Source organism: Pleurodeles waltl, chromosome 7 (assembly GCF_031143425.1).
Source record: "Pleurodeles waltl isolate 20211129_DDA chromosome 7, aPleWal1.hap1.20221129, whole genome shotgun sequence".
Taxonomy (NCBI): domain Eukaryota; kingdom Metazoa; phylum Chordata; class Amphibia; order Caudata; family Salamandridae; genus Pleurodeles; species Pleurodeles waltl.
The window spans coordinates 1,389,543,364-1,389,557,554 of NC_090446.1; the positions used below are offsets into that span (position 1 = coordinate 1,389,543,364).

The 14,191-nt window shown below is 42.0% G+C and overlaps 1 protein-coding gene across 2 annotated transcripts in view; it reads left to right on the plus strand.

Moving 5' to 3' along the window:
• The window catches only part of IRF3 (interferon regulatory factor 3), a 90,328-nt gene that overhangs the window by 35,320 nt on the left and 40,817 nt on the right, over window positions 1-14,191 (plus strand). For both annotated transcript variants that reach the window (XM_069200968.1, XM_069200967.1), the window contains exons 3-4: window positions 3,814-3,997; window positions 8,770-8,879. In XM_069200968.1, coding sequence (XP_069057069.1) covers window positions 3,814-3,997; window positions 8,770-8,879 — 294 coding nt within the window. The remainder of the gene's footprint in view (window positions 1-3,813; window positions 3,998-8,769; window positions 8,880-14,191) is intronic.

Genomic DNA, 14,191 nt, shown 5'->3' on the forward strand with positions numbered 1-14,191 from the left:
GGTTTAAATACTTGACAGCGTCTGTTTATATAACAGGCTAGGGAATTGGTTTCCCCAATTTCGGCAATAATATACAAACACCAGAAGTGCAGCTGATGCGTCTTGCCTCCTAAGTCTAAAAATAACAAAGTAAGAAAAACAACATTGGTTACTTGTGGATGCCACAGAGGGGCACGTGGTCAATAGTTGGGTTTATTCATTTTTATTCATTCTTGGTTGGCCAGGTATTCTCTAGCTAACAGAAGGGGCTCTTTGTAAGTATCTTGGCTGCCAACAGAATAAGAGGTAAATATAACTTCCTCCCTCTTAGGTTTGGCACCATCTGTCAGTAATGCACGTCCTAAGGCTACAGAAAACATGTCTCTCACGTTAGGCTTTGAGCACAGGCTCCTTTTATCTATTGGTTTTAACTGAACAGTCTGTAATCCTCTTCTCCACACATTGGTGTAAGCGACGGGTGCTACTGCATGACGGTACCCACATGCTTTTGGTGATACTGATTGACATTATGTTGGGACTCTGACTCCCTTGTCACCGTTCGTAATGATGCTAGTCCATGTTTGTTGTTGATTTTTGTAGAGGCGGTACTGCCCTTCTCGAGTCCTGATGAGGCCACGACTGGATAGGCCGAAACGCGTCGACCCATTATATGCGAGACTGAGGGCTTACAAGTCAATGTATTGAGAAATGAGATATGCACCATACAATACCGTTTGAAATAAATAGATAGGTATTTGACAGCTAGGTGTAGCTTAGGTCCTCAGTCATTGTTTTTCAGAGGATCACAACTTGAATTTCTTGATAGTGACCACAAAGTAAAGAATGAACGAGGGGCACAACCCTCCTTTGTGATACCGCCACGACTCAATGAGTTGGTTTCTTGTCAATATTGTTTGTGATGTTATGTACATTTTTATGTGTTAATATTTATAGAATGTTTACCGAATAACCACTGCTTACCAAAACGATTTAAATAAAAAAGAAGGGAAATAAATTGTCCCCAGAGATCAGGATTGATCACTGATGTCTTTAAATCAATTATTGCATTTGTCCCTTCCTGCCGATTTTTTTGTGTTCATGCGCTTGGTCTGCATTAAGGGCTAGCCATGCCGCCCTTTCTCCTCCTCAGTCTGTTCAGTGCATTTCCTTATCCTCACCGGAACTGCTTTCCTTAATAATAGAGATATCTTGTAGAGGTGTGTGTACTTCTCCTGCCATTACCTTACCCCTTTTTGCAATTTCTGCTCCTGGGCTGGATAGGCTGCTAATGGGTATACAGTGCCTGGGAATGTTTGTTCAGTCAATAAAAATGCTTTTCACATCTATGATTCACTTAGTGAGGACAAATTGGACATACTCTTTCTTACGGACAGTTGGATGTCTGTTAGCTCAATTGCTTGTTACTGGTAAATATGGCTTCTTGGAACATTCAACAATTTGTGGACCAGCCCACCCACGAGGTGGGTCACCTCCTGGATCCCATTTTCTCTAACAGCCAGGTTGCGGTTTTAGATAATATGAAGAATGAATGTTCAGACTTGCCCCTTTCTATTAACGCAGAAACTGCGCCACAGACTCTACCTCAGAGTTTAGTCTTACTGTGAATAAGAATGCTCTGCCGTTGAGCGCAGGCACTGACTCTGATGCCCTGGCAATTAATGCCTGGTTTTTACAGACAGCTAACACCGTTGCCCCCCATTAAGGCAAGATCCACTCAAGCCAAGGGCCAACTATATTCTGCATCCTAGTTTAATGATGAGCTCAAAGAGCTATGTAGGCAATGTAAAAAACTGGAACGAGGCTGGAGGAAGTTTTATCTTTCTCAAGACAAAGTAGTTTTATAAAAGTGCTCTAAACAATGACCACCACGCAATCATGAGTGCTCAAGCAAACTTTTTTTAAGATCCAAATTGCAGATTCCCATAATACACCAGCCGAGATATTTACAATTGTTAAGAAATTTACCCTCTCTGATGCTTTGCCTCTGCCACTAGTTGCTTCCCTAAGTTGTATACACAATTATCTGGCTTCTGTGACGCAAAAATCAAAGGTATTGAGGACTCGCTGTGCTCTGGTAACTTGGGCCCTCCAGCTAGTATTGGATCGAATGTCCTGCAGGAGACTCCTTTAACAATGTTGTCCTACTCCCTGCAGGAGTCTGCTCCCATCTCCTTGGAAGAGTCTGCACAAGCCCTAGGAGGCTGTAAATCAGATTCTCCAGGGGATCCGTGCCTGTCCCAGATCCTTGTCTCTAATTGTGCAGCTATAAATCCCATTTTAAACCAGCTTCTAAACTGTTGCATCCAGAAGGCGGCAGTACCAAGCTGTTGTAAACAGGCTAAACTGATTCCTTTGCTTAAGGAGCCATCAGCTGATAAATCAAACTAGCTCTCGGCTACCGGCCTTTGCTAAGATTTTAGAGTAGCTAATTAATTGCCAACTTTCTTGTTATTTAGAACAAGACCAGCTACTGCACCCATCTGAATCGGGCTTATGCCCTAGTTTTAGCACAGAAACATCCTTGTTGGAGGTTGCAGACTCCATTAAGCTGGAGGTGGATTGGGGAAGCAGGATTGCTTTGCTTTTCCTCGATCTAGCTGCGGCTTTTGACAGTATTGCATCCCATTCTACTGCAGTGCCTAGGAAGCATTGGTGTATGCGGATCTGCATTAGTCTTTTACCAGTCTTTCCTGTCCGGAAGACACCAATCAGTATGGCTGACATCATTTGCCTCAGAGCCCAAACCCATAGGTTTCAGTGTCCCTCAGGGTTCCGCACTAACCTTAACATTGTTCAATATTTATATGGCTCCATTGACTTCATTTGTTGAATCTTATGATGAACAAATACTGTCTTACGATGCTGATACTCAAATTCTCCTAACCTGACACAGAAGCTTATCTAATGCTTTTAGCAAATTCAATCTCAAAGAGCTGAATTGCCTACCTATCAAAGAGCAAGTAATATTTAAAGGACTCGTGCTGATATACAGAGCTATTTATCATTCTGGTCCTCAGTACCTGGTTGACAGAATAATCCCTAATCAGCTATCAAGAATTCTTTGTTCCCCACACATCTTGAAGGTGGTGATTCCACATTTTAGAAGACAGAGGTGGGGTGGTACCTCCTTCTCTTTTCTGGATTGAAATACTCCGCATCCCGGCGCTATGAAGGATGTACAGGCATTCAAGCAAAAGCTCAAGATTTGGCTTTCTGGTGTAGCTTATCAATGACAGGGTCAGCAGGTTGGTCAGCTTTTCTGTTCAGTGCCAGGACACTCATTGAGTAACTGATGCACTTTATAAACCTCTGTCATTAATTGATTGATAGAACCAAAGATGAAATTGAGGTCTTCTGCAGCGCCCACAATGGATAATAGGATAAAACAATAAAATGTGTACAGAAAATGTGCACACTATTATGCACTGTCTAGGAACCTCTTTTTATCGTCTGTGCTCCCCTTTTATACTTCCAACATGTATACTGACCCAACGTAAATAGTATCTTAAGTTGGTGGATATGTTGTAAGCATCAGTTCAACACCAAAGTAAGTCATTCAAGCCAAGTGGTTGATGCCCACAATTTTCAATATGAGAAAAACAACATATTATTCAAAATTAGGAGGCGGCATTGTGCACTGCAGGCAACCCTTAAAAAGCAAAGCTGAGGAACAGAGGGTATATATTTATGAGAATATTGTTACAGGTATGTAATATGTCTTTTTTCCCATCGCCACCAGGCACAGTAATTCACTGAAAATGCAGATCAGTCAGCTGTGTGAAGTAAATTATCCACTGTTTTCTTACTACGCAGGCCTGGGCAATCGCCAATGGCACGTATCACCCTGACAGAGACAAGCCGAATCCATCGGTATGGAAGAGAAACGTGCGGTCTGCCCTAAACCGCAAATCCGAGGTACAGCTAATTGAAGATCACAGCTCTGACTCCAGTGATCCACACAAAATATATGAGATTGTCAACCAAAGCAGCAGATCAAGTAAGAGATATTTCCCTGTTGAGAACCGCTCTCTTTGCTCTCATTAATTTGGGTGTATTATCTTTCTCTATCACAAATCAAACTTCTTCAAGTACATTTGCAAATCCTCTTAGCGTGGCAATGGCCAAGCAAGATGCTTGTGGACGACCCTTGCTATTTGTCGGTTTCCAGGCATCTTGCATGGCAGCCTCCTGCTCCCCGTCTCTCCCCTCCACCTCTCACTTCAGAAAGTCGCTATATTGACAGATTTCAGGATCTCTAAAAATTATATATTTTAAAAAACTGCGGGCCTGATTTAGATTTCAGCAGACTGGTTACTCCATCACAAAGGTGATGGATAGCCTACCCGCTAAAATCTATATCCCATTATATCCTATGGGATTTAGATTTTGGTGGACGGTTATCCGTCACCCTTGTGACTGAGTAACCAGTCTGCCAAAATCTAACTCAGGCCCTAAGTTTCAATGAATTTCTTTCCAGTTTAACCCTTGTGTTTCCCTAAAATGTCTGCAGTTGTTTTGGTGTCTCACCAGCTTATTTCATGCAGTTACTTATTTTTATAAAATGCACATCTACCCTAGCGTGCTTCTTGGAACTGAGATCCAGAACCATAAGTCATAAATGTTGTCAGTCAATAATGCTATCACACACCAATTACAGTCTAGTTCAATAGGTTTTTAAGGGCTTCTTGAATTCAAGATGTTCATAATTGACTGAGTATTGAGCAGCAAAGGAAAGTCTCAGAGATGCAAGAAACCGTACTGTCTCATTTTCTAGCGTTTCTGAATTGGGAAAGCGGAGACTAAACCAAATGGAAAGACACATTGGGGGGGGTCATTTAGAAGTTGGCAGAGGTGCAGCATGCACTACAAAACAGTGACTACCAAATTTGTGGTTGCCACACCCCATTTAGAGTGGCAGAAGCCTATTGGTTTTGACTTCAGAAGCCTCAGCCACTGTGCAAACTATCCTAAAGCTGGTACTCATAAACACATGCAACCAAAGCAGCTTACAAGGGCATGGGTAGTATGCTCTGAATGCCTGTGATTGTCAGTGACCCTGCTGTTGCATTTATGTGGGCTGCAACTGGTAGCACCATCTGAACACTATGGAAAAAAAGCTAAAAAGTAAAAAAAAATCTTCTTGCTTGTCGTCTGGAGGTGATCAGAGAATCAAAGGAAATACCTTGAGCCATCAAAAAAAAACTATGTTGCAGACTGGCTCCAGATCTGCCAGCCAGGTCTATTAAGACTAGTCTTTTTAGTTTGAGCGTTAGCGTTCGGCCTGCTGTATACTAAAGTATACAATAGAGTGAGTTCCAGTGTTCTCATTTGTTAGTTGCAGTATCCTTCATAAATCCTTGCTTGCTAGTTTTAAGGCTCCTGACATCAAGATTGTCATCCATTGATCTGTCATGGGCAGTGCCTTCTGAGGCTTTCAACTTGAAATAGGCTGTTTCTCACCAGTGTGATTCTAAAGAGCTAAGCCAAGAGAGTGTCTGCATTGGATCAAGAGAAGCACATGTGCTAAAAAATTAATGGTGGATTCCATGGAGGACAGTAAGTGTTGCTGGGTGAAAGGGACGCATAGGATTATTCTGAAATCTATCATGAGCAAAGGGTGTAATCTACCCGTGCCATATGTCATTACCATTTTGCATAATCTAATGGTAAGGACTGTGTGCTTCACAGTGGTAAAGGTTGCAGACACATTTACAGGATAGATATTCCCCCTGACAACACTCCCATTCACCTCCACTGTAAATCCATGCAGGTTGGAGATTCTCCTCAGTGGGACTGAATGTTACTTGATCTTCATAAAAAAAAGAGTATAAAGTTTAAGAAATGGTTGAAGTCGGCAACTTGCTCAGGGAGCTCCCCTAGCAAAGGCAGTTCTTAGATTGAGCGAAAATGTGACTGGTTGGATGTAAACCCTCTTGCATCTTTCAGCAAGATTGCAAGGGTGCAAAAGCACCTTCTTTCATTTGGGCATCTTTCTGTGCAAAAAGCATTAGTTTTGTAGCTTTACTATTTAATATTTAGATCTACAGTGAGATCCACATACAAAAACAATTCCATTATCAACAAAACTATTAAAAAAAAAACTTTCTAAGAATGTAAATATTTTAAAACATGTCATTTCATTTCCAGGACATAATGACATTTGCTGTTCTTCTTTAGCAAAATGTTCGCCCAATCTAATAAACCGAGGCTTCAAAAATTGATGATGCACAGTAGGCAGTCCTGGACAGTCAAACAGTATGTGGTTGAGATCTTGTACACCTCTTTGACATAATTCACATGAACTAAAAAATGACTTTAAATTTTTGCCAAGTACCTGTCGCAATCTTTCAAGGTAAAATGTTCATACACAATAGGAAAGACAACCAAAGAACTCCATGGTCCAAGTTCCACGTTAACTACAGTTGTTTTTACCCCAATGCAGGAAGAGTCAATACAATTATATTCCTTTGTTTATACAACATGCAATATCTAGATGCAAACTAATCCTACAAGAGAATAGTTTTGAATGGGTTTTCAACTGCGATAAGATATGGACATTGCTTCCATCCATCTTTCTACATATTAAACTGTTCCAATATGTAAATGTAATTTTTGTGAAATTTACTATCTGCTCCTGCCCATCGAAGTTCAACCCATTTTTTTGTCTGCTAGACGCGTTCTCCATATTATTTTGTGTCTGGCTGTTCTCCCTTTTAAGAGGCTAATTATCTTTCCTCTATTTCTAGAATGATGCAAAAATTGCTGTTTGACAAATCTATCTATTTGAATTGTAAGATTATAATCTTTGAAGGATACTTTCTCAACAAGCTTATCTTAACCTACTTGCATATCAGAGGCTGATTTCCCCCACCCCCCAAAAAAAAAAATTCATATAAAATTCAAACTTTTCAAATAAGTTTAGAATAGATTCATATTTGTACAAAAAGATGTGATGAACATATGTCATTTGTGACTAAAGTCTGGCTGTTGCACACTAAGGCAAGAATTGTTTGCAGGAAGACCGAGGGCATGGATCCTTTCCTCCCAACCCCCCATTTCCCTCACATTCTTGCTTCTATCACATTGATGAACAGAGCCAGTGTATTATGATTATATAGCTGCCTGATTTGTTTATAGACTTTTTGTACTAAAAATACTGCAGTCACATCACAGAGAGGCTGTGAGGATTTAGGTATCACTGTCTGTGTTCAGTCCCTCTAAAGTTTCCAAGATTTTCTTTTGAGAACTCCAGTTTATTCACTTCTCCTGGTGAAGTGAGCCTTGTTTTCTGCAGGAATCAAATATTTATATCTCCAAACTGTCCCCGAGTACGTGGGTTTCCTGTATTGCTTCCTCCTAAATTCTTTATATATTGTTTAAATTCTACTGCTTGATGCAGAAACCATTCCTTCCTTCTGTTTTTTAATCCGTAGTCTTACAATACTTGAGAGGGAATTTATAATCAAATTTGACCAAAACCAGTTCTAAAAAGAGCATTATTTTCATTAGAATCATTGGGAAGGGTAAACTTAGCTTGCTGTTACATCAAAAAATTAGACAATAATTTGACAAGCCAGTAGGGCTGTGTTCCTTTATACAACCATCCAGATTGTCCTTACCAAAAAGGAAATAAAGCAATTGGCCTTTATTATGAGTGGGACATTTTACCAGGTTTAATATGATAGTCCCTCTAAGTTCGATTTTGAAAAATGTGTTGGTGTCCTCTGTCATTTCTTTGCCCAGATAATAAAGTCCTTGTTTGTTTTCAGGGAACTATCTCTTGAACACGATCAGTAAGCAGTTCATCAGGTCTTCCAGAGGTCTCTACACTACTTAACAATGTCCTGTTGTGTTTGCGTAGGGTTTACTTTGTAAGAGCAGTAAGTCTATCTTGTAATCCCTGTGAAATTTAAGAGACTTCACCCAAAGGGGCACTCTAAATAAAAGTGCTCACTCAGGGTCATCTCAATGACTTTTTAAAGAGGCATTTGAAATCTGATGGTACTAGGTCGAATACATTTAGTCTGTTGTTGCCATTACACCATGACTCTTTCACCATGAGCAGGTGACATTTTTGTACCTCGACAAAACTTGAGTTTCTGGGCAGTGCTTCTCAGCTGTTCTTGAAGTTAATAAAACATCTTTCATATTATTATATCTACTCGTGGACACTGCTGGGGGTAAGAAGTAAGATGCATAAGTGGTAATCACGGTTTTACATCTTTTGAACAAGCATAGCCTGTTGCATGTAGCCCAAGTACCACAGTCTGTTAATTTCCTGAGATTTCCAGAAGCCACAAGCCCAGCACATCCATGGTGTCATTAATGCATGCTTACTGTCCATTGAAACGCCTTTGTAAACGTTGTTTTGCTTCCAGGAGGACGGAAAGGCAGACAGAAAAGCCCTTCAGAGCAAAGACTGCCACCCACAAATGTATAGACAAGCACACCTTGTCTCAAAGACAGGCACATGAAAGCTCACACATGGGCATGCGCAAACACGTTGAGGGGCAAGAGCAAGCACACCCGGGGCACTAGTAAGCCCACTTTGGGATACGGAAAAGTACACCAAGGGCACAAGCAATCACACTCGAGGACATCCACATCAGGGGACATGCAGTACATATACTTTTATGTCCAGACAGGCACAACCAGTAACACACTTCGCCTCATCCAGGGCCACACCTGGAATAATAAAAATATAGCAAAAGTGAAGAGTTTAGTTTCCACATTTCTTTCTCCTTGATGACGTGACTCTCTCTGCTACAGGTTTTGAAGGCACTGAAGATTCTCAGGAAGTAGAAGATGGCATCAGTCTTTCGGCTGACAGTCCTTGGCTGGAAGAGGTCGCTGCAGATCCTTGCAACCTGATTAATCTGGTGCGTTCATTTTCTATTTAAAAAATAGCAACACCAATACCAACCTCTCTCGTAGGCACAAGGTTGTATGGGCCTGCACCACAGTGGTATTTGCTGCTGGGGACCAAAGGTCAGGCCAAGACCCTTTACGTTTGTCCAGACCTAACATACCCACTACAGCACCACCCTGCTTTGTGAGGCACGGAGTGAGGACAAGACAACCAAAGAAGATTTGAGAAACATTTCCCCAGCAACTTGATATATTGCCTGGCATCTGGTTGCTGAACCACCATATACATGTGTTATTCTGAAGGATACTTCCTCGAGGAGATTCCCTGCCTTATAAATAGCATACAGGCACCAGACTGATGGCCTAAATTAGAACTTGGCAGAGGGGAATACCCAGTCACAGACGTGGCAAATATCCCATCTGCCGTTTTACAATCTCCTTATATCCTATGAGGATTGTAATATGGCGGACAGGATATCGTTCACGTTTGTGATGAGTATCCCATCCAGCAAGTTCTAAATCAGGCCCCGAATCTAGAAATATTATGCCTAGAAATAGCTCTCCTGTGTTGTTAGGTACTACCATACAGCTTCATCCACGACTTCACCCACCCAGGATGTGACAATACAGAGAATTAAAAAGTGAGAGCCAGTGCGCTGTCATCTGTTCCTGTTTTTCTGTGCCTCATCGAGATGGATCCAGAGGTAGATAAAATGAATCTTAAGGTTTCAGGGTTAAACCGTGTCACAGATGCCATAAAAAGATATCCTTATTGGACCCACACAATACCTGTATGCCATTTCTAGGATCTGAATACAACCCTTTGGCTTATGGCTCATTGATGCGCACAGAGGATGATGATAACAAAGGGCTGGCAATGCCCGCCCCTTACACTGCAGTTGCTGCCCTCCACCGGGACTTACAAAATGCAAGTACCTCGATACATCTCCAGATGATAACATCTCTGACCCCTCCTGGCATCCTTCATAGGAAGACTCTTCGTTCACTTAACTGGTAGGAATTGCAGTCTAGGTACTGGAATTGAAAGATAGTGGAGCCAAAATCTAACATTTTCACTGAAATTTTGCGACTCTCCTGACCTCTGCTTCCACATAATGAGGCACTCCTGGAGCATGTGTTAGATTAGATGCATGATAGAATCCCTTCTCAGGCCCGGCAGTCAACAGGAAAATTGCATGACGACACAGACTGCCATTGTACATTTCTCTGGAAAGCCTATTGGTCAAGGCCTCTTCTGCAAAACTGTACACAAATGCTTTTCCTGTCTTCCTTCTATACTGAGAATCTTAGAGGCAGGACTCCATCAGCCGAAACCTTTTCACTTCTGGAAACCCAGCACTTCACTCTGAACTCTTGGATGCATTTCACTGGCTTTTCCAGAGGTGCCCAAGTGACACTCATGGATATGCCCTTTGATGGAAACTCCTTAAATGGAGAGCAGTTGTTCACCAACTCCTCCCAGGATCTCTTCAGAAACAGCTGAGCCATATCACATTCACGGCCTCTGGCCTCCCCAGTGAAGCAGTTCCATCCGAAGTACTAAACATTTTGGGGCTACTCCAGGGCACTAACTTTCCTAATCAATCCTAAGCGCTCCAAGAAATATATTGCTTCTTTCAATGCAAGGGTGGAACTGAAGAGTGCCACTGGCAGCAACAATTTCAGCTTCAGCCCCTTCCATATTCCATTTGCTCGAAATCTCTCCAGCTCCTCTTCTATCTCACCGACCTTCAGAGGGGCGAAGAGTGTCCGAATTCTCCACCAATGAGAGAAATGCACACTAGAGCAGTATGTAACCCAAATCATAATGGCAAGGTCTCCCCCTTTCTGTCTTGGTCTTCCAACTGCCTTCCTTCTTCAAGACATCTATCATTTTTGTGGCTTTATATTGGAGGCAGCCATAGCTGCCCTGCTGAATAAAGGAACCATATGAGTGGTTCTCTTAGAAGGAAGGGCCTTGGTATTCTACTCCTTTTACTCCTAAGTTTCCAAGAAGAACGGAGGTCTGAAACTCATTCTGGACCTTCTCCTTTTGAATTTGTTCTTTCAAAAGGACAAGTCCAAAATGCTGCCATTGAGTCCAAGTTTTGCTTGCTGGCCATGCTGGTTGATTGACTGGTGTCCCTGAATCTCCAGGAAGCCTGCTTCCATTTGTCAAAATTTCCATCCAACAGGCACTACCTGCGGTTCATCTTATGCTATCCGCATTATCACGGTTCTGCCATTTACTCTGACTGCCTCTGTGCTAGTGTTCTCCAAGGTGCTAGCTGTGGTGGCAGCTTCACTGCAGTGGCCAAAAGTCATGTATTTCAGTACTAGGATGACTGGCTGGTGAAGGCTTGGTTTGTTGCTCCGCTCACTGAATATCCTTTCTGGCCAGTGCCCGCAAGTCAAATCTCATTTCCACATGGACGTTGACTATCATAGAAGCGGTGCTAGATGCAGCCTGTGTGAATTTATTTTCCCCTTCTTGAGTTCAGATTGTTCAGATTTCTAGCCAAAAACACAAAGTACCTCTGAAGACTGTACTGTCTGAGCAGTTATTCTTAACAGCGAGTACTTGTCAATTTGAATTCCGACATTGTTAAAATGCAATAGGCATAGATCATGAACATCATAAAGCATTTCTGTTTAATTTAATGAATGCAATCAGAATCCAAGCAAAATGAAAAGATCTTGGTCTGTCGTCCAGTGCAAGAGTTATCCACCACCATCTTGTGATACGCCGCAGCACTGGAATACAATTCAATAATGCTAAACATGCAGTGGTGCACAAATAGGGTTCAGCAGTTTATGGCTATAAATCTTTTTTGGTCGGCACCAGAGAACCAGCCGTCCAGATAATGTCCTCTGGTAATGGAGTAGTCGAGTTAAGGGTCGAACAGTTGAAACGGCCGATTATGTTCACTTTATGTGCCCTGGAAATGGCTCTCCCTAATTTTTCTGGTACGTTGACTGACTGAGAAATTGCAGATGCGTTTCCCTATGTTCAGTTCAAAAGGGTCTCTTCATGATGTTGACTGACTTAAACAAGGGTTACGGGGTCTGCTTTATGAATACCCACCCATTCTGCTTCTCTCAGTGGTCTTACACAATGTGCAGATAGATCGAGCACAACTGATTGCCCCATACTGGGCAAGGAGGATTTGGTATGCCAGTCTGCTGGAACTCCGCACCTGGTCCCCTATTCTTATCCTGCACAGTGTGCACCTGCTTTTGAATCAGGATGGTTGAGTCCTCCACCCCAATCCTTCGACTGAAGCTCAGAGGACAAACCCCCTTAGCGCCTGGAGACCCTTACAGCGCCTGGAGACCCTTACAGGTGAGTAGTTGTGCTTTATAAGCCATGATTTGATTTGATTTAACTCTGCGGCTACACATGTGAAGAATGAGCATTGCAAACTAGAGACCTGCTTGCTGCCAAAGGTTGCAAATGTCTTTTGGGTGCCAGGAAAACAGCCAATAAATCTATTTATGCGGGCCTATGGAATAAGTTTATTCACTGGTCGGAGTCAGAAGTTCTAAACCCCTTTCAGCCTCGCCTTTCTGACATTACGTGCTTTTCACGTATTCCTGGCCAGCAGGGCCTGTCGGTGGTTACGATAAAAAGTTATTCAGCTGTCCTATCTGTCTTCATGTGACCCCCTGACGAGCCCTCTTTAAGTCGCCATTAGTTTTCCTAAAGGTTTGCTCTCCTCGCGCCCCATTTATTATTCCCTGGTGGGATTTGAATATTTTGTTAATGGTCCTTATGGCATCACTATTGGAGCTGATGCAAAGTTGCCCAGTTCGACTTAGGATACTAAAAAACATTTTACTTGTGGTGATAACTACGGCCCATAAGATCAATGAACTTCATGTCCCTTTTGTCTGCATATCCTTCACTACATTATGCTCAAATAATCCTGCCTTTCATTCCTACCAAAGTTGTATTTGCCTTTCTCATCGGTCATTCTGTCTCTCTTCCATCCATCTTCTATCTTCCATCCTCCACATCCCACCAAGGAGGAGAGGCTTTGTAGATGGGACTGCAACCGTGTGGTTTGTTATCACATTGACCATACACATCAGTAAAGCAGACCATTTTGCCTTGCGTTATGGTCTGCATGAAGATCTCCTACTAGAAAACAGTTTTGTTTTGTTTTAATTAGCCAATCTGTCTTGCACCAACTTTAATCTGAAAATGCCAATTTGAATAAAAATCTGTTTTAATTATCTTTTCACATTTCCTTGTGATAGCCCTTCCTGTGATGGAGTGACATCATTGCTTTAGCAAATTAGTCTTCCATCTACAATTTGTTTAGAGTTTTTAACCTGCATTTCGAGGTTTAGGGGAGGCTAGCCTGGGTGTCCATTGATGGTTGGTTGACACTATGAAAAATTAATGATTGCGTGGTTCAGGAGTTGTGTGCATGCAGATCCAGGCTCACCACACTCCTCATATGACCTAGACACAGTGTATAAATTTGTAAAACCTGGCCCTATGGCTTTTTGCAGCACATAATTATCTCTGTGATTGTCTTGCTTGATTTTCCAACTTTCCAGTTGATTTCTAAATCACTGTCAGGTACAATGATTCTCTTCCAGCCTTCCAGGTATGGACTGGGAAACAAGAGTCTCTGTAAATTATTTTGAAAGCAGTCTTTGTATGTTGCCCATTCAAGAGAAATACATTAACACATTGTCAATAGCCATATGATGTTTGCCTTGTTATAGTACTGGTGAATTATTTGAGGACAAATTGCATGGATTGTGTGATTGCATAATGGTAATTTTAGTGTTCTTCGTCCCAGTTATTAAAAACTTGGAGTGAACCCACCTTACCCGCAGAGACACCCCACTACTAAACTCCTGTTTTTACCTTGTGGAAAAAAATACAGCTTCAATAGAACACTCTAATTTAGGGTCTCAAAGGCTCACTTGCCCACCAGGCAGACTGTTTTGTTTTGTCGGCCCAAGCATTATCCCTGGTGGTGCTGTCCATGAGTTGCCTGCCTAGGATTACATCAGTTTGTTTTGTATTTCTTCCTAAAATGTGTGACCTGCTGCAGAGCAGATTGTTGGCATGTATCACAACTGTTTCCTAGATTTTGGAGCAGCTGTGGACTTTTCAAGGCTTGGGCCTGATGCCTTAAATACACCTTGAAGGCAATTACCAAAATCTTTTCCTCCTCTAAATGATAACAGGATTCAACCTAGATGCAGGCCAACATGGCTCTCGCCAGGATACATCTAAAGTAGCCTTCATTTCTGTTGAATGTTCTGGAAATCCCAACTGAAACCATTACAGGAAATTTGACTC